The 27,036-nt window shown below is 42.2% G+C and overlaps 1 protein-coding gene across 7 annotated transcripts in view; it reads left to right on the top strand.

Annotated features, from left to right (window-relative positions):
* The window catches only part of rapgef6 (Rap guanine nucleotide exchange factor (GEF) 6), a 133,170-nt gene that overhangs the window by 49,299 nt on the left and 56,835 nt on the right, over positions 1–27,036 (top strand). For 3 of the 7 annotated variants that reach the window (XM_040032253.1, XM_040032252.1, XM_040032251.1), the window contains exons 1-2: positions 34–6,031; positions 7,258–7,275. In XM_040032253.1, coding sequence (XP_039888187.1) covers positions 5,459–6,031; positions 7,258–7,275 — 591 coding nt within the window. In that variant the 5' untranslated portion in view covers positions 34–5,458. Of the gene's footprint in view, positions 1–32; positions 6,032–7,257; positions 19,424–27,036 lie in introns of those variants that run through there. The other 4 variants (XM_040032255.1, XM_040032250.1, XM_040032254.1 and 1 more) reach the window with 4 other exon arrangements.

Genomic DNA, 27,036 nt, shown 5'->3' on the forward strand with positions numbered 1-27,036 from the left:
ACACCGTCTCTTGTTCTCCCTCTCTGTTTTAGACTCGGTCTGTCTTTTGTCCCTCTCCCAAGCCCTTTTATCCTCCCATGCACTCTCCCATCTCTGGGCTTTGATAATATTTCTATTTTTCTATCTTTATTTGATGTCTGCAGTACCTTTCCCCCTCCCTCCATTGTCATTGTCCTGATCACCCTTTTCATCTTCTTTTTGCCCATTTCTGTTCTTTCTTCTCTGTTCTCTGCATTTTCTTATAGCATAAGCATTATCTACATCTTCAGTATTATAAAGGACCATATTTTTAATTGATATTACATCTAGAAGGTTATACGCTCTCTGTTCAGACTCTGCTTCAAAACGGATTGGACAGCGCTTAACAGTGCAAATCGATACTGAGACAAGCATCCTGCAAAAGCAACCCAAGAGATCGTCAAGACAAAGAGATACTCAAGTATCCGAGGCTGTGTTAAAAAGATTTCTTATATTTAAAACGATGTAAGTTTGTCCAGTTAATTTTGGTTTACCCAGCACTCTATCGCATGGTAACACCAGGATCCATGCTGTTTACTTCACCTGTCTGTGGTTTTAATTTAGTGTCTTTCAATATCACAAAGACTTCATTCAGGTCAAGTTTGCCATAACATTTAGTATATAAGAATGTTGTTTTTGTTTGCCTCCACAAGGTCGCGTACAAATTTCTGTCCTCTTCCTACCTAATAGTTCTTCCTGCTCTCATTTTCCTCTTTTGCCTGAGCTTTGTCTGAGGGACTAGAAGGATACGATGGGATGAGATAAGCTGCAAAGTTTTATACAAAAAGAGGACAGGTAACACCAGTTCCACTGATGCTATTGAATAGGAAATAAAGAAATAAACTAAATAAATTTAACCCCAGATAACCCCCAGGTAATCTGGTTGTTTTGGTGCACAGTGCTCTGTAGCAGAGTTGGAACAGGTTGTCTCCAGGGTGCGATGGGTCTGCAGTTATGATACCTGTCTATTTCCTGATTTACAGTTACTGAATAGAGGGCAATTGGGCACTCTTGTTCTTTTGCAGTCTGTCCATTTTAGTCTGTTCTTGTCCTTTTTTGGTGTTTGATCCAAACCATACAGTGGTGGATGTGCAGAGAACACACTGGATTATTTCAGACTAGAAATCAGTTGATTTAATTAAGTAGCAAATGATTATCAAGCCAGTTAAGCTAATGCTAACGCACATCTATGCTTTGATTGTGTGTGTGGTGTTTCTAAAGAAGGAACATGTAAAAACTGGTGGATGTTGTAAATTAAATAATGGTGCAAAACAAAGCTTTAGCCAGCCTGTAGTTTAGCTAACTAGCCCTTCAGCAACTACAATCTAGAAGTTAAAGTACCTGTTGTGTTTTGCAGAGATAAAGAACAGGACAATTATGCAAGAGTAACAAAGTAGCAACTGGGCCACTGTGGGGTTTTTTTTTTTTTTTTTCCCCCCCCCCCCCCCCCATTGTTGCTCTTTCTCGGCTTCACCCAGTGGCTCTCCTTATCTCCTCGGCTCTTTTAAGATTGGTGGGAAGGGTGTTATCATATGACAAAAAAAAGCTCTCAGCACTCACATGTTCTTTGTGGCTTTTGGAAACCCTGCCCCAATAGTCTCAGGGACATCAGAACTTTCCTGGAAATGTTCTGCAGTGAAAAAAAAGATGACAATAGTAAGGTGCTCTTTCAGCAAGGCGCCTAATCTTGAACTACACCCATGGGCCCATTCAGAGGCGATTGCTATGGTAACAGAGAGCAGCGATACTGACAGTCTTCCAGGTATGATTGTGTGATAGTTTGTGAATATGAAGTGCGGCATTGGGAAGAAGAGCCTGTGAATTTAGTCCACTCATTTGCCCGGGGCACGAGAGATACATTTAAATTCAATTTAATTGTGAAAAGAAGAGTGTGTGGCTGAGGGAATAAAATTGGTTTGAATTAAACTGGTCTTTGAATTAAATCACTGAATTAAACAGTTCACTGTGTGTGTCACACACAGTGAGTGAAGAGAGGCGGGTGAGGGTTAGAAAGAGACCAAATGAACCAGCTTATCAGAACCTTAGAAAGGACACAAGTTTTCTTGCTTCTTTGTATATGACTGTTTTTAAGTTACAAACAGCACTGCCTTGGAAAAAGAAACTCTGAAGCAAGGCTGAATGATAATATGGAAACTATGGTGTGCTATATAGACAAAAGAATCTGGCCTTACTTCTTAACCTTTGAATTTAAGTTTGTTTAGTCAAGCGCATAGCCACGCAGTCTGCCTTTACAAACATTTGTGAATCGATGAGCTCGCTGAATTCCAGCTTGGTACTTTAATAGCATGCCAGATTCCTTCTCTCCTAGATATTCCATGATAAACTGTAAGTGGAAGCTTTTAGGAACCACAGGAACTCAGCCATGAAGTGTCAGACCACATGAAGTCACAGAGTGGGGTCATTTCACTTGATAACTGTAGAGTTCCAACCTTCCTCTGACATTAACATCAGCACAAGAAACTGTGTGCTGTGAGCTTCGTGACATGGGTTTCCAACGCTAAAGAGCTACTATAGGTTTAATTTATTGGTGGCCCAAGAAATAACGTATGTCTGTATGCCAATTCAAAGAGCAATAAAAAAACAAGACCATCTTAGAGTGGTTGATAAATAATATCTGGAAAGCATTGTTCAAAAGGACCCCAGTAAGTTAAAACTAAAGAATTATTGAATAACCACTTTTTTGTATTGAAAATACCAAGAATTGCTAATCGAAACACACACTTTTATGCACACATGGGTAAATACACAAAGGGCAGAGGGACTGCGGTCCAGTCACACTGCATTGCAGCCAATCGGCTAATTAGGACCATGGGAATAGTAGAGGGAATATTATCTGTAGCTTTCGTCATGACTCTGGTCACAGGATGACAGGGACTGACATTCAAAGACTGACAGGGTGGGGTTGTTTGTGTGTGTGTTCGTGTCTGGTTGGGGGAATAGATGAAATTAAAAAGAAGCACGCAGCGGGAAAAAGAGAGTAAGGAATGAAAAAGTGGAGAAAAAAAAAAATAGCCGATGATGCATACTGCCAGGCAAATGATCAGATAGACGGAGTGGAATGTAAACCGGGAGATGAGTCGACGTGAAGTTAGTCACACAGGCATATTAAAATGTTTAGAGGAAGCGGGAAACTTAATATAGAAGTGAGTGTCGGTCAGAAACATAACTGGTGGTCATGGGACAGAATGGGTTATAATCAGTCGAGGAGACAGAGAGCCGTGTGTATTACAGGCTCACAGGATGAATGTGAAAGTGTAACCTTCCCCTCCAGAATTTTTTGTGTGTAACCTTCAGGCTGTCTGTCTCATGAGCCTCGTTAAAATGAGGCGAGATGACATTTTTCACCGTGAGAAGGGGCACATTGATACCAATCCAGGCTCCTTTTACAACCGTTATTTGGTATTTTATTGCTGAACTATCCTTCACGCAGTTGTTTTAGAGACCATGACAGCTAAACTACCCACAACCCAGTTTTTACTCGGTATATTAGAGCAGAACTCCCTGAGACAAGGTTTTTCTTCTGTGTGTTACAACCCAGAGCAGCTGTTGAGTCTCTTTTCTACTGACAGAAAATCTTTGGGTCAAGCTTCACTTTCTTTCTATATTAGTTGTTTTTTCCTTATTGTTTTACAAGATTGTCAAAACTCAAACTGCTCTGTGGCGTTTCCCTTCAGAGTTTTGAGGTGTCATAGATTTTATTCTATGCGACTACATGAAGGCTAACAGCACGAACGGCAGTCGCTTAAGGCTGTTCTTTAACTCTCTTCGACTTTTCTCACCACAGAAGCTGTAGTCATCCCCACCACTCTTTGCGGCTGATCATGGGTCTGTATTAAGAACTGTATCAGTGACTGACACATGACTGACCTGAAGAGGGAAAAAAACACACACAGTGGTCACATACAAAGACGCCATTTGTGGTGTACGTACGCTATGGTGAAATCTCTGATAGTAAACACATTATTGCGAGATGAAAGGCTGAAGAAAACATTTCCTATAGGATCTTCCCAAACAGTTTGATCTTTTTTTCATATATACTGTACAAGGCTGTAAAAAAGTCTTTGGCAAAATGATGGATGGAAAGAAGGTCACACTTAAACACGTTAAAACGTCACCTTACACTTTTACCATTTTTATTGATAAAGAAACATTACACATGTTTAAAAGTGTCATAATATTTAGTCAGGATAAAGTGGGGAAAAAAATGGTGGTAGCAGGATGACAAAGTCACAACAAAACCTAAAGCCAGGAATTAGGACTTTGTTTGGGGACTGTTGGTCTGAGCACTCTATCCATGCGCAGTAAAGGCAATGGATTGATGTTACTGTATTTGCCAGCATGCTCTGACAAATGTTTTTTATGCTTGAGTGCATGAAAACGTAGTAAACAAAGCTACTGTTGAGTCTCTTTTGCTTCTGGCTGCCCACTTTAGGGGGTGCTAAAACTTAAATCTTAAATCTTTAGGTGCGGGAAGTGATCTTTCCTGACTTCAGGCTAATATTAGCGTGGCAGGACCACACATGAACACAAATTTTGACAAGGAAAAAAATCGAAAACACTATAATTTTCTCTGATTCATGAACTGCCATGACTTAGACATTGTTATATAACCAGAGAGTGTGAGACTCAGAGAAACTAGCACAAAACTGATACTGAAAATATAAGATAATTTAAAAAAAAAGTTTAAAAAGCTAAGTTAAAAACAAATCCAAGAGCCTTGGGAAAGAAAATGAAGGCAGAGGAGCTGGGTTACATCATTTATTTATTGAAAAAGTCCGTTCATTGCTGGGATAATAAGATTGTTGACTTCACTTAGCATTATGCAACGAAGAAAGAAAACAAATTCCTCCTACAACAACAGACTCGCACAAAAAGGGAATGAATTGTATGGCCGGAATCTGTGTGCTCTGCTGTTTTTCTTTTTTTTTTTTTCTTCCTGCCTGATGAGGATATTTGTGTATTTACGGTTTCCTGGAGGAAACTGGTGGCTCAGTGTGTGCTTTGTGCGCGTGTCATACAGAGTCGGAGAGCGAGCGAGCGACCATGTGAGCAAGCCTGTCAGTATGCAACATGTCGAGCAGATGAACTCTGTCTCGAGGAGGACTACTCTCGCCAAGTTTGAGAAAGGAGGAGATGCGGCGCTCGTTCTTCTGCCCTCGTCGTCGATTTGTTTGTTTCTTCATTTAATTTACTTGCCTTGTTTTCTCTCTTATTCTGGAGGAGTGACCCAGAGGATGAAATGTCGTGGGATCCCCCAGGATTTTGGACCTTGTCTTAAATTTTGGACGCTGCACTTCTATTCATCTTTTGTATAAAAGGGTTTCCCCGCTGTTTTTTTTTCTTCTTCTTGTTCTTCCCTTCTCCCCCTTGTGGTATTTCCTGCTTTTATGTGTTGTTCTGGTCCCCTTCTTGAGTCCAGATGAGTGTGCTCCGCTGGCACCGGCTCTCTGCGCTCTGGAAGAACTGGATGTTCAACCAGGAGCCAGCAGAAGAGCAGGACCAGATCCCAGAAGCCCTAGGGCCCGAAGCAGAGCCACGGGGGGAGAAAGGGAACGAATTCAAGGATCACAACTCAGATTTGGAGAGCGTCACAGAATCTAAGACCCAAAGTTTGGGTTATAAGAAGCAGAGATCCGAATCTGACAGCCAGAATGTGGAATATAACAATCTGAACACACTCCCTAAGATCCAGAAGTCTGAACTGTTGAAACGTAGCTGTTCTGAGCCGTGCTCTCAGGCCACATACGCTGAGGATCGATCTTCCAGCTACCCCCAGACACCTGAAGGTTGTGGGGGCAAATCCCGTCAAAGTTTCTGCTCTGAGCAGAGTGTTCCCTGTATATTGCAGGTGGATAACGGCAGCGAGGGGGACGACAGCTTCTTGCAGAGGGAGGGTTCCCAACGGCGGTCCAGACGGCGCTTCAGAAGGGTCAACCCCAGGGGAGAGCGGGAACTGATCACAGACGGCCAAGACCCCGCCAGCTACAACACGGTAAGAATAAAAGCTTTACTAACAGCAAAGGCTAATGCTAACCACCCTCAGCATTTACAGTATTGACATGTTGCTTCTGTGTAAGTGGGAAGGCAATCAAAACGTACTCTTTGCCTCTTTCCAGTAGATCGCTTACACTGAGGCTGGTTGGGTTTTATATGTTTAAACAACTACTGTTTTTTGAGGGTCCTTTAAAGATCTTCACACATTTTGTTCTCTGAAGCTCGCTGACACTCCAACTATAATCATTAGCTTCAGTTTTAAAGTATCCTTGTGATGTGCACAGTGTGCAGAGAGCAGTTCATTCTCAATAAAGTTTTGGTTTAATGAATTAAAGAATAAGATGACAAAAGCACCATAAAGCTAGAGGGGGATGGTAAAGCGTATGGGGAAACACTGTTTCGCAGTTTGCATGCATTGTTCTGGTATTTAACTTATTTGTCAATGCCACAGAGAAAACAAATGCCGGAGGCATTGCTGTCTAACGTGCATAAAAGCTGAATTTTGTTAGGAAAAACAACGTTTCTCTGAAGGTCTGTTGAACCAAAGTTGTGTAGGAAAAGTATTAAAGCTGAGCGTGTAGGAACTTCCCTCTCTGCGATAGCATCACTGTGGCCAGAAGTGTGTCAGTTACAGTTTTAACTAATCACTAGAAGCCACGCTTTGCCACACACAGTCACAGAGGCGCGCACACACAAACGAACTTCCACACTCAGGTCATATGCACACTTTTCCCAGCTCGTGCAAAGCTCCCCGGAGCATTGCGACGGGGCTTAATGCAGAGTTTAAAGCGTCCTCTGTCGACCCTACCTGCCTCTGTGGTCTCATGGTGATTGTTCCACTTTTTAAAATTACATTTCTAGCCTTCAGCGTCGCCGAATCCCACCACATTCTTTTCTGTGATTGCCTTTTATTATGTAAAGGCTATCTGCTCAGATGTGCTAGCGCAGCGCTGCTCCAGAGAAGCAGGACTAAAACAGATGAGAAATATAGAGAATTACTTTAGGAGTGCATGGAATTGGAGCAATATTGGACAGCAAAGACTCAACTGACACAAGGGATTGTTGTTCTTTGACATGTGTTGCACAGTGGTGCGCTTGCCTTTGTTCATTAAGAATACAATGATGTCTTATGTTGTGCTAATTTCACTTTGACAAGACGTAGTTTGCATAATTTGCTGTTGTGACTATTTCTTGTTTCTCTTCCCTTTTCATGCAACCGCTCAGGATTATGTCAACAACCAGGTAGGATGAAATACAAGACATGAAACTTTTCTGCCTGTGTGTCTGTCTGTGTCGAGCGTTTTGTGTTCATGTCTCTGTCATGTATGTGATCAGTGTGCTTGAGCATGCATGGATGTTTATATGAGTCACTTTGGGTTCAGGCACCTGTTTAGAAACCGGCAGTCCTGTGGGGGGGGGGGTGTCGTCGTCATATTTAGAGGCTGCCACACACATGCACACTGCGCTGTCTGCTGACACTGTGGGTGGCAGATAGGAATAAACAGACAGAGGAATTAACAGATGCATGTCGGGAACAACATTGCCTTGCTAGGCAGAGATGGGTTTAATGTAATAGTGTAAGTTTCAGATTCCCCCTCAGATGGAAGTCACATCATTGGCACATGTCCCTCGAAAGTGGAAACTTGTGATTTGTTTTGTGCGATGAGGGCTGTCGGTGGCACAAGTTGGAAATTTCCACACATTACCCCACAAAATAATAATAAAAATCAATGCTTATTATGCCCCGATAGTCCAATCAAATCAGTCGTCATTTGTCACATAAAGGAGTTGCTTTAGAAGTGAGAAGCTTCTACTTGGCTTCAGATAAAACAGACACGTTAGCTTAAGATAGCTTAATTTCTGTGTCTGCTGCTGTGGAGAACAAGGTTTATTGATTTGCTGATTGATCATTGGGTCAGGATTTAAAGGTGACACTTTTCCCTTTGTAAAGCAGCTGGGCTAATAAGAAAAAATCCTCCATGGTTTTCCTGTGAGACGCACGCAGTGTAATGTTAATGCGTCTGCGCCGGCGACGGCCGTTGCCGGAGGAGTAATGTTTTCACGTCGTCTGTCCATCCATCTGTCTTTCCGTGCGCTCCGTTTGTGCGAACACATCATCTCAGCAACACCTTCAGGGTACATCTTCAGATTTTCACTTTCAGTTCACCCGAACTCAAAGATGAACTCATTACATTTTGGTCCTCAAAGGTCAGAGTCACTGTGACCTCACGTCTTTCCCATTGTCTTTCCCATTTGATACAACAGGGATTCCTTTTACGAGGGCACAAACACTCACTTGGATTTGAGCCTTACTGGTTTGAATGATGATCATGTCAACGCGTTTGTGGCCACAAATCAAATCACATGGTAGCATAAAAGTGTCTGTAACAGGGGTCTCGAACATGCACGCGCCTCTTTGGCCCATCTCCAGTGACTTTGTGTGGCACTGACAGATAAACAAAGACGTAAACAAAGGTCGATATTGATCGTTTGTAATTAGCATCGTAAGTAATTCTCTACAATCTGAAATTGTAAAGCTCTTTAGTTTACAAACCAAAAACAAAAAAAGGTTTTGATATTTATATTTTCACACTTATTATTTGCATCATAGCCCACATCCGTCACTTGATGCCTTTTAAGTTCTCTGAACCTCAATAGCAGCAGCTAACTCAGATGTATTCACTTAAATAGCTCGTCCTGAATTCAGCTGACTTTGAACTCCAATAAATCCTAAGAGGTTTGAAGAGGTAAATAGAGAGTTTAAAAATGTGTGGACAGCTTTCTTTGCTTTCGCTGCCAACGCTGTGACGAGGCTCGTCGGTATGCTTTATCTGCAGCTGGTCTGTTAGGATTTTTATTTTGGTATTTTAGTGTTCTTGTCAAAATCTGCTCAAAAGTGGCTCTTTTATGTGATAAAAGCTTGCCGACGCCTGTTCTCACAGGGAAACTTGATAAAATGCTGACACTATTTATCTAAAAGGTCAAAGGTCAAGCCGTGACAGACATGGATGTATACTCTAACTTGATTAGTTGGTGGCTGCTTACAAATATGAGACAGGGATTCTGTTTCTTTTTGTTTGTTTTCTGTTTTTTTTTTTTTTCCTGGTTTCCCATTTGCGATGATATAGTGACAGCATGAGGATAAAACCCCTTTCTGTAAATGCATATTGTACATGCACACATACACACGCTCAAAGCAGCGCTGTGGTTCTGGCAGTGGATCAGAGGATGTTGTTTAGAGGCCTTATTGAACCATAATAACATCAGTAATCCATTATCGCTGCTCTGTGCTGGTGTCTGGTGTGTCTTGCTCGCTCTTAATAGCTTCTGTTGGAGTGAATGAAGTTCCTGAAGCTATGAATTACGACGAGCCCAAAAAGATGATTCACAAAAACCCCGAAAAGGGGTATTTCTCCTAAACGAAGAATGCAACACAATAATTACAGTAATTATTATAAATCAAACCAATGAGTTGGTCTGCTGGCTTTAAATTTTAAAGTTTCAGAGGCAGAGAAAGATAAATGTCTGTGAGATCGATGTTTATTTTATTAGCCACTGTTACTTCTTTTATTCTGTGTGATGACTGATACGGCTGCGATTGATCCAGAAACCTGACTCCTCTCTGCCAGCGAGGTGCTAGACAGAAGCTCCTGCGCACTCTTATTACTATAACAGACCACTGGGATTTACTGATGACTCAGATTCACACACACCCCACACACACACGTGTACACACACACACACATTCACATGCTGCACAGATACAGAGTCACTTCATTTAGACATCAGATGCTTCACCGGGTTACTGCCTTTCTCCTGCCGGGCAGGATAGATAGATGAACCCATCACCTCATTTGCCTTGCGGGGGAAACCTGCTCTATGGGCTTTTTAGAGCCAGGCTACTCCATGGAACCCCGGGATCATTAATTTAACATGATGCAGGTTCAGCCATCTGCACAGTTCACCACTAGAATAAAATCAGGAGAGTGTTGTTATGCTTCTTTTTTCTTTTCTCCTCACCAGTTGGGCCACTTTCTCAGTTTAACTCATGATTTTTCAGAAAAAATAAAAGCAGGTTGCCACGTGCAGGTGTTTGGCACATTCGATTTGCTTTCAAAGTCTTTGTTTTGAACATTCTGTTTTGGGGCTCGTTTGTCACTGTCTATACGTGTGAATTTGTGATCATGCTTTTGGAGCATGAAGCAGCATCCTCTCAGCTGCTGAGTGTCGCTACACAACAGATCGGAAACACTCGTCTCTTGCAACGGCTGTGGTTACTTAACATCCTGGAGGCAAAACGTCTGACGTCTGCTGCTTTTTCTTCTTTTTTTCCTTTTCTCTCCACTCTACAAAACACGTTAGCATTTGTTTTTAATCTCACACTAAAAATGAGCCGAGTATGCAAAACTGCATTACTAATGAGAAACATCGGGCACTGATGTACTACTGTTAATTCCTCTAGATGGGGGGGGGGGTAAGACTGAAAGCTTCAGCTTCCTGAAGCCTAAAGTTGTATTTAAGACTATTGTAGTTACGTTCCACTGTCAGGTTGCCTTTACTGGAAGGCGCTGCACACAGGAAGGAGCAAATCGCACCAGTCTTGTTCCTAAATTGCAGCAACCCACACTGAGCGTGACATGTAGCTAGACATGAATGAATGTTATTTATTTCCTCTTTTTACACTGTTAACTGGTTGAGTGGACTACAAGCACCACTTGGGACCGTACACCTCTATCAGTATTTTGTGTTATACAAAATTACAGATGCAGTTTTGACTGCTGGGCCTTATTTTTTATTTATTGGTGATTGTGTGATTTGGGCGTAAGGAAAACAAATTTTGTCTCTTACAAACACACCTCCCATTGCTTAAAAGCTTGATTAAATTGTTTGTATTGTATTACCCATTTAAGACTTACATTATATTATAGAGTTTCCGTTTAATGGTCCATTAGGAGTGACTTTAACGCGGTGATGTCGTCTTCAGCTGTATCATTTTAACTCAATTTGATGAGCTTGTGCTTGTCATGCAGCTGCAGTACTTAGGTTACCTCACTGCTTAGAATCAGGTTAAATCTAAGGTTGCATTCCTCACGCGGTGACTAGGTGTGACTCATACGCATGCTTTGTCATAGCAGTGTCAACCTGGGGATGTGAGAAGTATTGCTCTGCATCATCCTTCATCTTCCCCTGAGATTGGAAAATCACTAAGATGAGGCGACACAAAGATGCTTTCTCATGTTTGGTTGCTGTTTTTGATTAGACGGGTCTGCTAACCAGGCCTGGGAGTTTCTCTGATTTTTCTCTTTGGCTGGGGAAAATTTCTCTAACTTCCAACAGGCTGGTTTTAGCTCACCAAGCAGAGTTTGGCTTGGCATTGCACACTGATGAAGTTGTTAAATTTCCGATAATATTCCTGGCTTGGTTCTCGTTGTCATTAGTGTGCTTGCGTGCGTGGTTTCGCAAAGCTCACGTGTGCCATGTGTATGCTTAATTCATAATGTTTCGGGGATGTGTCTGGCTTTTCAGTTTTGCTTCACATCTGTGGATTTAAATGTCCATACGTCCGTTATGGCACCTTCGTGGATTTCTTATGTAGAGCATATTTGCAATGCAAACTATTTAACTTGATATGCTGACATTTTTCCCCCCATTTACATATCAATGAGGCATAAAAATACACGATACCTGCATTCTCTTATGCCAAATTATTTGTAATAATTCAGATCATTGCCACATTACATTTGCTCCTAATTTTTCCTTTTAGTAAAGTATCCAAATAAATAATCGGCAGGACAGGATTGTAAAGGGCAAGCGAAAATCCTGTTGGCATTCAGCAGCCAAGGAAAGAGAATCCTCCTGACGAGAGGAGTGACAGCTTTATTTTGATGTAGATTGTCAAATGTCTTCTCACTCTCGCATATTTTGTAAGGCAGAGATGCCATAACAGCAACCTTTAAAAATACCTAAGAGGGATGGGAAAGGGGAGGGCAGGTAGGATAGAGCAGAATGGGGAAAATAAAAGTAGGCATAAGATGACAAGCATGAAGTGGTGAAAAGCAAATGGAATGATAAGTTAACAGGGACTAAAAAAAAGATACTGTGAGATCTTGTATATATGCATGAGAAGTTGGCTGAAATGAAGCAGAGGGGTTATGGAAGGAACAAGGAATGTGAAACAGGGGTTGACAGTTTATGGAAAAGATGAGTGGGTTTGCAGCTGAAGGTGGAGCGGTAAGTTGTGGGGATGGAGAGCTGAGGCAGAAAGGTAAGGTTGTGGGAAGGTCACATGGGAGTGAAGGAAGTGGGAGGATGGGGTGAGGAGAAAGCAAGGTCAGAAGTGGGGGTTTTACAAAGGACCAAAGGAGTGAGAAGAAGACTAACTGGGGTAAATGGTAAACATAATTTGTGAAGTTATTTAAGTGTTAATGAGTGACATATTTTCACACAAATAGCCGTCAGGGTGCAGCAGTCCTCTGTTTACGTCCTCAAAATCTGACTCAGCTAAGTGTTGAAGGAGCTGAATGGTGCCCCGGCCCTCCTGCTGCTGCTGGAGTCCCGCTGCACTCATTGTTATGCACAGAGCACACAGGAATACACAGGTTTTCTGTGAGCTGCATGCCCGCTTTCTTAGCATGACACAAAAGTACAAGGAATTTATTTCCACTGGCTTTCAAACATCGGCAGACATCGTGATCGCGTACATGCAGAGTATAGTATGCTGGGCAGCACAGTGTACCAGTGGGGCACTGTCTGCGGCTGTTGTTGCTGCTAATTTTAGGGATTACATCAGCAGCACTAAGATGACAACCTTGTTGAACTCTCGCGCCGTATTTCTCTCTGCTTCATCTCTTCTCCTCCTCCTTCCAGCTCTCCTTCCTCCCTTCCTTTCCTTTCTCTCTTCTCTTCCTACCGGTTCCCCTTCCATCATCTTTCCTGCTTGCTCGTCCGCCCCCCATCTAACCTTACTGTGTATGTTTTCTGGGGGCTTTTCCCTTTTTTATGCTTTCCTAGAAATTAAACACAAGCTACATTTCGATTTTCATCAGCTCTCACTAGATCTGAGTGTTTATAACTTAATCTTAATGTGTAAAGGTAGGCAGTGTGAGCTGGAGGACGTTTGAGCCTCTGTACAGTTCATTTTGTCTAAAAGGCTCCGCACCAGAGCAGGGGAACAGAATCAAAGTGTCCTGGCAGTAGAAATAAATTGGTGCCGAGCGCTAAAATAAAACACAACCTACATTCTGGAGGAAAAACAAAGGCTTCACTCTTCCTCAACTCCTTTTCCCTTCTCCTCTGTACGCTCCTGTTTGTCTAAATCTTTCACCCACACTCAAACATTTTCTTTCCTCTCGCGTCCTATTCTCTGACTCACTGTCTCCTCTTGGTTGCTGTCAGTATGTCTCCAGTACTGACCTTCGAGTTCTTATTTTTTTTTCCGTTTCCTACTTTGTATGATGATGATGATGCTCGCCCATTGTGTACGTCGCGTCAGCCTCCGCTTCAAGGTTTCACAGCCCCAGTGAACCTAAAGGTCAAAACAAAGTGTGTGCTTCCAGTTTATCTGGCACATTTGTAAGTTTACCTCTTGCAGCTACTTTCTATGATTTCACTCCCGTTTTTGTCCTTTTATTGGTTTCTTTTTTCGCACCTAGGCTTTCTACACTGCAATCGCCGTCGGCCCTCTCTCTGCAGGGAGAAGTCGGAAAGGGAAGGGCCGGTTTAAATAGCAGGAATTCCTGTCCCGTCTTTCTGACAGACAGGCAAACACGGGGCTGAGTGCTCACGCACGGCAACACACATGGTCGCGTGGCTGCAGCAGGCAGATTCTCTTAATTGAGTCTCTGTGCAGCATACTTGAATGCGTGTGTCTGTTTGTCTGCAAGCGACTTGCTGCGCTTTGTGTCCTGCTGAATACGAGCAAGGGATCAGATTTGATTTCGAGCAGTGGCGCAGCCCTGTTAGCTGGTGTGAGGGGGCATTATAATAGCAACTAAAGGCACAGAGTCAATGTGAACTAATCGCTGATGTTTCTGTGCAGTGTTGATTGGTTGCACCGACCAATAACTTTCAATAACTCAGCACTTCTTTGTGAACACATGTCTGTGTGTTAAAGAGCTGCAGCAGCTTTAGTCAATGGATTCCTTTTAATTAGACTGGCAGAACTGATCGGCTGTGAGCACAAGCTAGCTGAAGACAACGTATGCAGATGACCGCTCTCTGTTGGGATGCATGTGTATACAAATTAGTGTGTAGTGTCCCACGGGGCATTTTTCTCAGTAGCATCACGCTGAATGATAAAACAGATACAGGGCCCCGCTCTGTAATCACTGATCCACACGCCGCCTCTGTGAGTGTGTTTAGTCAGTGCTTGAGTTACTCATATGTTCCAGATTTAAAACTCTTTTCCTATCTTTGATCTCTCATTTTCTCTGTGTTGCTTTTTCCCCCTATCCTTCTGCATCGTTCTCTAGTCTTCACTCATACATCTTCCGCCTCTTTAGATCCATCCCAGTATTTGTTTTCTGTCTCACTTTTCTCTCTGGGCCTCATCCAGAAAGCACTTACCTTACCAGACAGCTGCACACACACGCACAGACACTCAGTCGCAGGCCGGCTGTTCCAGGAAGCGTTTCCTGCGTGACGTGTTTCCTGCTCCGTGTTTTGAAGACACATTCCACATCTATGTACAGTTACAGTAAACGGTCGTCTGAGAAGTCGTGCTCAGACTACGGCGCTCGTCTTTACTGTTTCTTTTTCAGTTTGAGCTGAATGAGTCACACGGCGAGACGACTGACTCCTCTGAACTTGTCTTGTTTTGAAAGTGCTTAATGGTGTGCTTCTGCAGGCTGCTATGTGGGACTTTTTCTTGTTATGGAAGTTTTATGAAAGTCTTTCCAAACGTGTGGATGTATTTTTATTTATCTTCATTCACAAACCCACCAGGTTATCAAATCTCCAGAATAGCGAGTATTATTAAAAAAAAAGAAGAAGAAGAATTTGAGTTATTTATTTTTTATTTTTCAGTATGAGTGAAGCATGATTGAATGAGTGCTACATTTCAGAGTGACTACAGTGAATGTTACTGAAGAGGAAACCTTTTGGTGACTTTACTACATTCAGCTTGCATCCTTTGACTTGTAGGACTTATGTGCAGTTTCCAGGTTCTTGCAACCTTCATTGAAAGTTTCTTTTTGAATTTTACTGTACGCTAGTGTCATTTATATATATATATTTTTTTATTTTCCTGCCATTGTGTCATCTAACACACCACACACACCACAACTGCCACACCCACATGTGTAAGATTGAGCTGATATTTTTCAGTGAGCAGCAGAGATTTGTTTTCCTCTCCTGAGTTACATGAAATAAAATAGATAAACGGTTTAATAATAAGAATTAATGTGTTCCCTCAATTATTGATAAACACATCATCAAAAGTTTAGTTGCTAATGATTATTAATGAATCTGTATTTCTGCTCTAAATGTGGACTGGACTGGCATTAATGTAGTATTTTTCTTATCGTACTGACCACTCAAACCACTTCAGACTACAAGCCACGTTAAACTCTTCTTCCTCTACTTCTTCTTCTGCTGCTTCTCCTTTTGGCCGCTCCCTCTAAGCAGGTTATCTTCCTCTCTCTCACATCCACCTTCTGCATGTCCTCCTTCTCTGCATCCATGAATCTCCTCTGTGGTCTTCCTCTTTTCCTCTTGCCTGGCAGCTCCTTCTTCAGCATCCTTTATCCGGTCCTTCTGCACATGTCTAAACGGTCTCTATCTGAGGTTTTGCTGAGGTTTTGTACGTTAACAAAAACGTTAACGTACATTCAAACAGTTCTTTATTCTGTAGATGTTCAACACTTGATCTGCCTCACCAGTTATTCTAACATCATGTCTTTGGACTGTGAGGCAACAGTGCTAACTGCTTCTAATCATTGTCTGAAACTGTCTTCAGTATGTCCCGTCACACCCACGAGAGCTTAAACAAAGAAAACTTATATTTCATCACACACACCAATAACTGCAGCTATGTGTGTGTGTGTTTGTGTGTGTGTTAATTAGTGCTGGGTCTTTTTTGAGGCCAAGCTAAGAAGATGATGTAGTGCTGCGCATGCTACCCTTCAAAAGGGGATAGACTGCAGCTCGTACACACTGAGACACACATGCTGTCGGATCATGGCTTTCTCTTGCTCGCGCACACACACACTGTAAACACTCACAGACAGAGCCCTCCATTAGTCCCAGAGTCTTTAATCCATTCAGTGTTCGGTAATTTCATTCATGTGGAGAGGTGGAGGTTAAAGGGTGTGTGTCTATTTGTGTGTTTCTGTGTGTCTTTGTGTATTTCATCTTTTTAGTCCACTTCAGGCTTAATTCTGTGTCTTTGTCTTTATCCCTCTGTTCCGGTATATGCCTCTGTTTGCCCACTTATCCATTTCAAGCTTTCTTTTTCCCCCCCCTCTCCTCTCTGTCTCTCTTGTGTACATAACGCTCCTCTGAAGGCTGGGCTCCATGTGCTTCCATCCGATTGGCTGCCGATTAAAACGATGATGTCATTCCTAGTTGGGAGGTGTGTTTCGCCTCCTATGCACACCCACAGAGGAGGGAGAATTGAGGGTAGAAATCCTGGTTCACAGCAGCGAGCAGGGGAGCAAAAAATAGGAGCGCGGAGAGGGAGTGAGTGGGTGATGTAGACAGACATAAAAAAACAAACAGCATAATGAAGGGAGGAAGGTCAGAAAGACAGGGAGAAATGCCGAGAAAGATTCTCAGCTCTCTGATGTGTCTGATGCAAGCTGGCATCTCTCCTGTGCTCGAGGAGAATCGGCCATTCAGACAGCCAGACAGCTCCTAATGTCTCCTGCTTTCAAATCTTCCCTCCGCTGGCTCATCGTTGTTTGTGCATCAGAACCGCTACAGTATACAAGCTGATATATGATATATGGTGTGGAAAAACACAGATAAACACACATCTTAGAGAAACAAATGTTGCATGTGAAAGTATTGACATCTTTGATCCTGCAGAACATGCGGTTTAAAACAATTTTAAAAAAGTGTCTTTATAGGATAGTTTAAAAGGTACAAAAAATAAATAAATTGGAGTAAAAAGAAGGAGTTTGTATTTTGAGTTTGTATGGATCTTTATTTTTCAAAAATCGAACTTATTTAAAATTTCTGACTATTAAAAATTATGCTCTGGGCACTTAAACTTGTTGCAGCTTCCTTAGGAGATGCATGTAAATATGAAAAGAAAACTAGATTATGAGATTTTTAACTGTGTCCTTCATTAAAATAGAAAAAGAAACTCAATGCAAACATTTCACAATCCAGAGAAAACGAGGATTTTGTACCCCTGAGGTGTTGAGTCACAACTATTGAAATATGAAAGGGAAAAAAAACCCAAAATAAACAAAGCGCTGTTTCATGACGTGGGTTTTCAATTTGTTTTTCTTAAGTTTCCACCTCATTTGCTGTCATTAAAAGCATTGTTATTCTAATTAGGAGCTGATTTGGTGATTTTTGGGGGGAAAAAAAGGCTTCCAGTTGTTGAGGTTGCATGTATTGTACGCCTTTTGATTAGAACCTGAAAAAATACTTGTGTCATTCCAACTTTCTTGGGTGGTATCCCACATCTGATGCATAGTAGAATAAACCCCACTCAGGATTATTTGTGGTTCCTGTCAGAACCAGGTCTGTTTCAAATTGTTTACAGCTGCGGTTCTGCTCAGTCTAATGCCTTTATTACCTCAGTATATTTGGCCAGCAGTGTACTGTATTAGAGTGAGTTATCTGTGATTAATGTGTATTTCCTTGTACTCAAATTCTTTCTACTGTGTCACAAATCTTCTAGATGCGGGGGCTTTTTAAAGGGGGTAAAAGAAAAACCCCCCCAACTATTATCGCCTTGTGCTATTGTGTCACATGTTCACATTCGGCAAAATACAGCCAGTGCCTGTCTGTTGTATCTGATAGGGACTCTGATTTATACCCACCCCCCTCTTTTTTTGTGTAATTTATGCGGCATGCTCACAAAGGGGAGGGGGTTGCCTCAATACACTCAGCTTTATGTTACCAGCAGATCAATAAAGATGCTCCCTCGCTTTCCTCTCTATCTGTCTTTCTCATTCTCCCTCTCTGTCCATCTCTCTCTCTCTCTCTCTCTTTCTCATCCACATGTGCTCAGCAGCCAATACATCTAATGCAGTTTCCCTCTGCTATCTTCATCCCTGCCACCTCCCATCCCATCCCTTTCTCTCCCTTTCCCCCGTCTCTCTCCCTCCCTCGCTGCACAGGTGATGTCATTCTTTTCCAGCTGGATTCTCCTCCCTTCTCCCTCCCTCCCCTCGCGCTCGCTCTCTCCTCCGTTCCCCATTAGCGGCTGGCTCTCCAAAGCGCAGCATCTATCCACAGTAGCTTCTTTTCCACGGGTGGGAGGGGGATGAGGAATGCCGGTTTGAGGTGTGAGCGCTAACCCAGGAGGAGAGCTTAAAGCTGGGGTACAAGGAGCAGGATCACTGGCCCCATGCCATGGAGCTGCACTGCTGGGCACACACTTACACCGCTGGAGCTTTATAGGCAGGAAAGAGTTGCAAGGGGCAGAGAGAGGAGTTTGACAGGCAGTGAATGAAGATCAGAGAGAGCTGCAGGCATCGGTCCTGGCTTTTGGGAGGTGAAGGGGGCATTGTTTGGATGACTTGAAGCCTGGCAAGAGGCTCCTTCCCAGGGGGCTGCAGATGCACAAACAAGCCCCCCTCCCCTTTTTTTCCCCCACATTTTTTTTTCTTAAATTCAACACTGGCTCATCTACTGAGGAGGGAAATCTGAGCTTCTTAAAGAAGTAAAAGAAATCTTGAAGAGTTGACTTAATCAGTTTTTGCTCTGGACTTTTGACAGACAAACCTGCTAAACTTTCATATTGAACTGGATGGCTTTATCTTTGGCCATGCAACTTCCTTCTCCTTTGGATTCAGTTTTGTGTATTCAGCAGAATTTTTTTCTTCTTCATTGAGGTTTATCAGCGTCTCTGTTGCAGTCTCTTGACAGAGAGAGAGAGAGAGGGAGGGAGGGAGAAAGCGTGACATATGAATGGATCTGCGTTGACTTTAAGTCTCTTTCTGTAGTGATATCTGACAGTCATCCAGTGAGGCTTCCGTTTTTTTGTTGGTTTTTTTACGGCCAAATCAAGGAAGGGTTTGTTTTTTTTTAAAAATAAACCACAGCAGCAAAGAGCGTGGTGTCAGCCTTTGCCCTTCTTTTACTTATTCTTTTTTTTTTTCTTCATCTCTTGGTGAACGAGGGGAAACTTCCCCTCACTGGCACCCTCCCTCCTGTGGAAATGGCTTTCCTGGTCCGTTGCTATGCCAACTGCTTGCAGCCGTGGTCCTCCAAAGTAAGCGATGTCGTAATCCCTTTTTTGGCCAGTGCCTCTGGCTTAGGATGCTGCCGCCTCTGTGTGTGTGTGTGTGTGTGTGTGTGTGTGTGTGTGTGTGTGTGTGTGTGTGTGTGTGTGTGTGTGTGTGTGTGTGTGTGTGTGTGTGTGTGTGTGTGTGTGTGTGTGTGTGTGTGTGTGTGTGTTACTGAGCGAAAGATTGGGTGTGGATGAGAGAAACTGAGCTCGATTCATATGCATATGCATTTTATCTGTTTAGAGACGCTTGCATGCTGTGCATGTGGCTGTAATTTGAATTTTAACCAGTGTTCTGCACTGAAAATGACTGATAGCCACAACTGCTGGCACCATGCCAAAGCTTTTTCAAGGAGGAATTTAAAAGCTAATAATATGCACAGAATAAAGCTTAAAAAAATGTGTCAGTAGTTCAAAAAATAAGACGACTTTGTGTCTATGTGGGGATATGCCTCCTTTTGCTTGGACACTGTTCAGTCAGCCAGGAGAATGAACCTGATATTAATCTACATTTGATGCTTTGATCTGTTGGAGGCATTTTTTCTGGCTTTGCACCAAATATTGAATTGTTCTCAGCAGCTGCAACAACAAGAGCAAACGGATCAGAGGGGCTTCCAAAATATGTTGCTATGAATTATGTGTTTTGATACCGCTTTTTTATTTTTATTTTTTTTTTTAAACTTTGGCTTATATCATAATTGCAGGTGTTGGTGTAAAGGTGTTGAGCCAGACTGCACTATTTAAAACATGAAAGCGCACATGCACTATTTGTAAAACCTTGAACTGTTTGTCTTTATGGCGAAAAACTCTCCGTGTAAAGTTACAAGCAGTCGAGTCCTTGGTTTGTGCAAAATGACATTTATTGGTGCTTTTCTTTCAGTCGGTGCATACCTGTTAGCCATCTGATCTGGTATGTCTGGTCTGTATGTTGCCTCCCTGATGTCAGCACTGAGCTGGTAATGATGTCGCTATTTGTATGGTTAACAATTACATGTCCTAGTTTGAAGTTCTTAAGATAATTGGCTGGAGGTTGTTCCTGGTGAACTTCTTGGTGAGGAGAGTTGCTACAGTGCAGTGAAGTGCCAATTCTGTTCTATTGTTTGTTTCTCTCTTCTCTTTTTTTCTATTTGAATAATAGAAAAAAGAACCTAGAGGGTTATCTGATGTCTGTGTTCACAGCAGAATGACTGTACCTTCTACCTTATATGTCTGTCTCTTTGGGAGCAACAGTCTAGGTGCTGAAAGCCTCAGCTTCATTGTGTGTGTGTGTGTGTGTGCATGTGTGTGTAGATGCTTTCAGTTGGATGAGTAATAATTAGGTCCCTGGAGATGTAAGGGGATAAAGCGAGAAGATGTTAAGTCTAAGAGAACACATTAAATCTGAACCACACATAGTACAGAACAAACTCTTAAATACCTTGTTACCCTTCTTTATTGCCTTTCCTTCCTTGTGTGTTCCAAATTTTACACGGAGTGCTCGCTGATTACAAGGTATAATGTATCTCCTGCTGAACATAAACCTAAAATCTAATTCTGGAGGGTTTTCTTTTCCTTGTTTGTTCCTTTCACATTATGATAGCTCAACCCCCCGCAGCCATGTAAACACTACTTAATGGCAGCATTGTATTCACTTTCAAATTTCCCATAGTTTTCCTTGCATTAGGTTTTTTTTTTATCAGAACTGAAGGAATGGGATTTTTCAGGCTAATGTCAGTTATCCTGCAAAGTCTGTTTCTGATCAGTCAAATATAGTCGTTAAACTTTAGTCACAATTAATGAATCAGTAGTAAATATAACAAATTCATGACGCTTAAGGGGATTTTTTTTTGTTTTGGTTTGTTTACTCATTTAAAACCACTGATTGGGTTTTTGCTTTAATCAAATATTAGTTAATTAGCATTTTAGGGATTCATTATCATTGTTTTTGCAGCAGCTTAGCTTGTTTATCTGGATGTTATTACTGTTCCTTCTACCGGCTGCACACGCAGAGCTAATTTATCCTCCATCTACAGCTGTTAAGGTTTCATCCAGCGTGGCCCGTTTGAAGTCCGTACTTAATTGGTCGGCGTCTGTGATGAGCCCACCTTTTGCAAAGGTTAATTAAATTTCCCTGGTTCCTCTTATTACTACTGCTCTTTCTGAAGGTGCAGTTGCAGTGCACAGACACGGCCGTGTGGGGTTTAAAGGAAACGGAAGCAAATCGAAAGTGTTAGCGTGGACTCCAGTTGGGTTTTTTTTTCCTCCTTATGACAGTGTAATTTCATCCATCGTGAGATCTCAGGGAGGAAGGGATGAGGAAAGGGGCAGGGCGTGATTTGAAGATAAAGAACACAGCCAGAAAAGAAAGAAAGAAGGCAAGAAAGAGAGAGAGCGATGAGAGAATAACTCAGTGAGTATAAGAAAGTACTTTTAGTCCACCAGAGGGTTTCACAATTTTATAATTGACGTCCTTCTCAGAAAGGCGGCCAATTATTTTCTCTAGAAGTGAGCCTCCTTTTGAAAAGTTTTGGCTTTATTGAACAGGCTGGGATTGGCGATTTCCTTCCTTGCTGTGATCTCGGATTCATCTCGAATGATTCACCGGCCTCTACAGCACCAGTGCAGTCCATGCAGCTTTGCAGTGAATTACGGCGAGTCCCTATTTTAATTTGCCTAAACACAATTAATAGCCCCGATAGCTGAACAAGCTGGGCTGCCACTGAAGATCTAAGAGTCCAAAAACATAGCGTAGGTTATTTAATTCAAACAAATCACTGAGGTTTACTTAGCTGCCAGCTGGCTTTTACAGTCTCCAGCTTGGATTACTACAGACTTGGAGAGGAACCCCTGTGAATGAGCTACAATGGAAACTAAGCAGCTTATTTTGCCATGTTAGGTGTCTTTTTTTCAGTATTATTCCAAAAAGCAGCTCTTACCATGCTCACTTACTCCAGCTTCTAACATCAGAGGGTTAGTTATTGAAATATTGACTGAGTGGCTGGAAATTTGGCATCAGATGACAGGCAGCCAAATGTAGGCCAGTGGAGCTGTTCTTTGGGTTTCTCTTCTGAGGGATCAAGGCCTAGATTTATTTACTTACTCCAATAAACACCCTGAACATTAAGCATGAGGTCTTTTTTTGAGGAGGGGGGCATAGTCGCCTTTAGAAGGCAGTTAGTTGTATGCTTTATAAGGGGCTTTCAAAGTCTTGCTTGGATTTTATAGTTTTATTGTACAGTGTTTCTGGATGAACTGTCCCTTTAAATCACATCCTGCTCATCCCAGCGGAACACAACCTCAGTCTACATCCTCCCGATGCTGGAAGACTTGTCAAAATGTTCTGCTGCTGAACTCTCTGAACCTCCCTGCTGCTTACATGAGTTCTCTGTTGGGCTGTCTCAGCTTCCTCTGTTTTTTGTTGTTGTTGTTTTTTGTCACTTGCGTTTTCTCTCACTGTATCTTTAAATCTCATTTCTGTTAGCGAGAGGACTTCCTGATGTCTTCCTCTTGCCCCTTTCATTTCTTTCTCAGGGACTCCATCCTTTTCTGCCTGTCCACCTCTTCTTCTCTCTCTACCTGCATCTATTATTAACACGTCAATAACGGGGCCCATGTGTTGTTGTCATCCTGATGCTGCCGCTGCCACTTCTGTTGCTACCCTGCTGGGTTTTATCCTCACTCACGTGCACCTCAGTGTCTTATAAATCACACCAACTCTTCTAAAACCAACCTCTGCTCTCTGTTTCTGCACCAAATCCCACCCGTTACTTATTAACCTTCTAAGGTCTCGTATGTTCTTTCGACTCCTTTTTGCCGTCGCTCAAAATCAGATTCACTCATGTTTCCTCCAACTTGTAGTGCTGTTTTACCCATCTGGATCGCTGTGGTGTGAAGAAAAAAAAAAAAAAAAAAAAAAAAAAAAAAAAATATATATATATATATATATATATATATATATATATATAAATATATATATATTTTTTTTTAAATTTATTTATTTCTTCGTTTACTTGTACTAGATGAGATAAGTTTTCTTATTGAAACAGGAAATGTCACGCATTGCTGATAAGAGGATTTGTGCTCAAAACAAGCACATAACTTAGGTTGAAAGTAATTTCCTCCTCAGCTGCAGATTTCTCTTGCATAGGCCACCAAGTCCAGACTCGTGGCTGACCCAGACTGCTGCATTTGCTTCACTCAGCAATCAATGGATCTTGCTGAACATTGACATAATCAGCTTGTATGGACCCATGCTGGGTCGAATAGTAATGGGGCTTTAGAGGCATTGGTAGGGGAGAGCCAGCGTGGGATGATGGATTTAGTGCCAGAGCATTCAGACCCAGGCGAGGCAGGTCAGGGAGATGGACAGGTAGGGAGACGAAGCATCTGGCGTACTTTATTTGCAGCAATAACAGGAAAACTGCACTAACTCGTTATCACGCAAGATGGGACTGATCAAGTGAATGGCGGGTTTAGTAAAATTTAACAGGGTCCAAATTAGATTTGAAAGACCTTAAACTGATGTAAATAGACCTTCCAAAATACTTTGCATGTTGTGTAAGATTTATATGATATATGTTTTAGCTACAGTTACTGATCTGCCGTCACCATCAGTTCAGACTGGATAGATGGCTATATTAAACTGCTGAAACTCTATTGAGTGGAATGCGGAGATTAATTATTCGTCAGTGCAGTCTATTGACCCTTTGCTTAGTGCTGTGGCTTCATGCCCAGACATCCGTGCAAGGCTGATTAGGAACTGAGCACCTTCAACATTTGTTTCTTTTTCTTTTTTTTTCCCCCTCCAAGGGCCAAAAATATGGCACGAATTCTTAACAAACAGCAGTGCAGTGGTTAGCACAGTCCCCAAAAACAAAAAGCTCCTGCTCTCCCCTGTTCCCATCTTCGCTCTGTGTGGCTTCTCTCTGGGTTCGGTTTCTACCTACAGCCCAGTGACATGCTTGTTGGATACATTTGTGATTTAAAATGAGTGTAAATGTTGTTCGTCACACTGTTAGCCATGTGATAGACTCATGGCTGGACTCCAGCACTCCTACCACCATGGTATGAACGTGAACTTGGAAAATCAGTTTAACACTGCTTTTAGTGTCATATTCGAAATAAAAATGCTTTGCAGAGACGAGTTTCTAAACACTTCCCATAATGACTTGACTTTAATGACTTTTGACCAAAATTTCAGCATAAATAAATATTTGATTTTTAGTATGTCCTACAGCCCACATGTTGAAGTCAGAATGGCTGTCGATGATAAAAAGCTCTTTGTAATGCGGTCCTCTGCATCATGAGATCAGCAGATGAAATATTAAGCATTAGATAGATGAGCCATGGCTCCCTTGGTACACGAATATGTTGACAAAACCATTTTTATGCTCTCAGAGCATGACCTTTGCCAGGTGAGGTAATGCCATTGCCTCTTCACATTGGCCCTGACAGATTTTCCTTGACCTCCGCCCCGCAGACAGGCTAATAGACGAACTGACAGAATTCACACAGGCAGTCAAGGTAATGTGGCCTTTAAGCTCAATAGATGGGGAGGAGGGGCATCCAGAGAGAGAGCCAGAGAGACGATGGGACAAAGGCAGAGGGAGAGGGAGAATTGGAGTTAGAGACAACAATAGAGAGAGAGAGCTTTTAGCATACCAGGGGAGGTCTAGAATATCATATGCACAGGAAGTAGGGGTGATAAAGATCAATATGGATTGCATTAAGCCAAGCCATGCCCTACTCACCTCCCATAAGCCATAAATTACTCTTCAGTCCTTTGTAAACAAAAACACGCATTGCTTCTTTCTCGTTTCCATAAGCGTGTCTCATAGAAATCTTGAAGATTTCTTAAAACTAGAAAAGCAGCGGTTGCAGACTTGTGAGCATGCTGTACAGTGTTATTAAGTCATCATGCTGTTGAATCATTCTCCATGTGAAAAATGAAGGTTTCAGGTTGCATTTGGATCTCTTGGCTTTTTTGAGATTAGATAAAAATGACATATTTTATTACTCAGTTGGTCAGAATGGTCACTCAGGTTGAGCCGTATTTGGACTCTGTGGAAATTTAGATAGACTTCACACTTGCATTCAGTCTGCTTCTGTTTCTCTGCAAAGAATAGATGTTTTGGTGGATAATGTGGCATTCCCATCGACACCAGTGTCACTGCAAGAGTTCAAATGGACTCTTATCTCTGCATTGATGTACACTGCGAGGACTCGTAGGCAGTTGGATGTGTCAGTCATGGGCCTTGTTCACTGCCATTTAAGCTGTGAAGTTGGCGTATCTGAGGACCAGCTCCGACTTGTTCCAATGGAACATTAAAGGACTTTGTACCTCCCAGGTACAAACTGACACTCTAAGCATGCTCGTTGAGTTTGACATCTTTTTTGCTTTTCACTCAGAAACAACTGACGAGGGCGTGATTGCTCGCGTGCACTTATATGCTATTTTAAAGCCGGATTTGGTTGGTAGGTTGTTCTTGTCGGGTTTTCACAATTTACTGATTTGCTTTTAACCACACTGTCGCTGCTGTTTACCTTTTTGCAGTGCAGGATATGGTTATGACGACACACCACAGTGTGATGTTAAAGTTGAAGCTGTTGTGAAGCAGCTCAAAGGAAAAGCACTTGCTTTCTTAGTAGTTTACCACACTTTTCTTTTTCATGTAATAGTAAGCGGGGCGGGGGAGCGCTCTGGGATTGAGTGTTTTAGTAGTTAGTGGCATAAAAGGGCCTGTGTTGTATCCTGAATGGTGTAATTATTGTCCATTAGCTTTGATAGGCTGAAATTTTAGAGTGAAAAGCCCACTCAGGCCCTGTTTGCATTCACTGGCCCAAGCTGGTCAACATTACAGCATTAAAAGGAGTGAAAGTGAGACACTTTGTGCATAAAATACACACACACAGACACACGCGCATACACTTATCACGTGTCCTCATCTACAGCCGTGCATGTGACCTATGAACTTAGCAGATTTGCACTCTTGTATGCATTTTAACACCCGCAAATATACAGAACAGTAACCACACACATACAAGAGATATGCAAAAACATTCATTTTATATATACAGACTCCACCTGTATATATAAAGAAGTACAACTGCCAGACTACACACCCTCAGCACACACACAAGACACACTCTAGTGCTGATATTTCAGCCACTCATGGCCCCCACCCACTCAATTTCACTTGCTCCCATTATTTCACTGCTATTGATCCACATCCCCCTCGTCCGCCTGCCGATTCAGAGAGCCTTTACTGGATAATTTTCAAGGGCATTTATAAATGCAACACGGGGTAAATGGGTGATTGCCATGTGGCTGGTTTTTATATGCTGTTGGTTGTTTTGTGAATTTGTGAGAGGGGAGAGTGCAGGGAAGCATTTAGAAATGGGAACCCCGAATGGGTGGGAAAAAATATGATGAGGCCGATCGTGGAAGATTTTCTTCTCCTTTGTGCATTTCTAATTTGTAGGAGTTAAATTGTTTAAAACTAAAGTAACACTTGACTTGACATTTCATTTCTTTTGACTTCAGTTGAATTTTTAAGGTCTTTCTTTTTTTTTTTTTTGTCTCCCCACCCTCTGCTTTCAGGCATTGTTACAGCCACCTT

Source organism: Simochromis diagramma, unplaced genomic scaffold (genome assembly GCF_900408965.1).
Source record: "Simochromis diagramma unplaced genomic scaffold, fSimDia1.1 OVJJ01000216.1, whole genome shotgun sequence".
In the NCBI taxonomy this organism is placed as follows: domain Eukaryota; kingdom Metazoa; phylum Chordata; class Actinopteri; order Cichliformes; family Cichlidae; genus Simochromis; species Simochromis diagramma.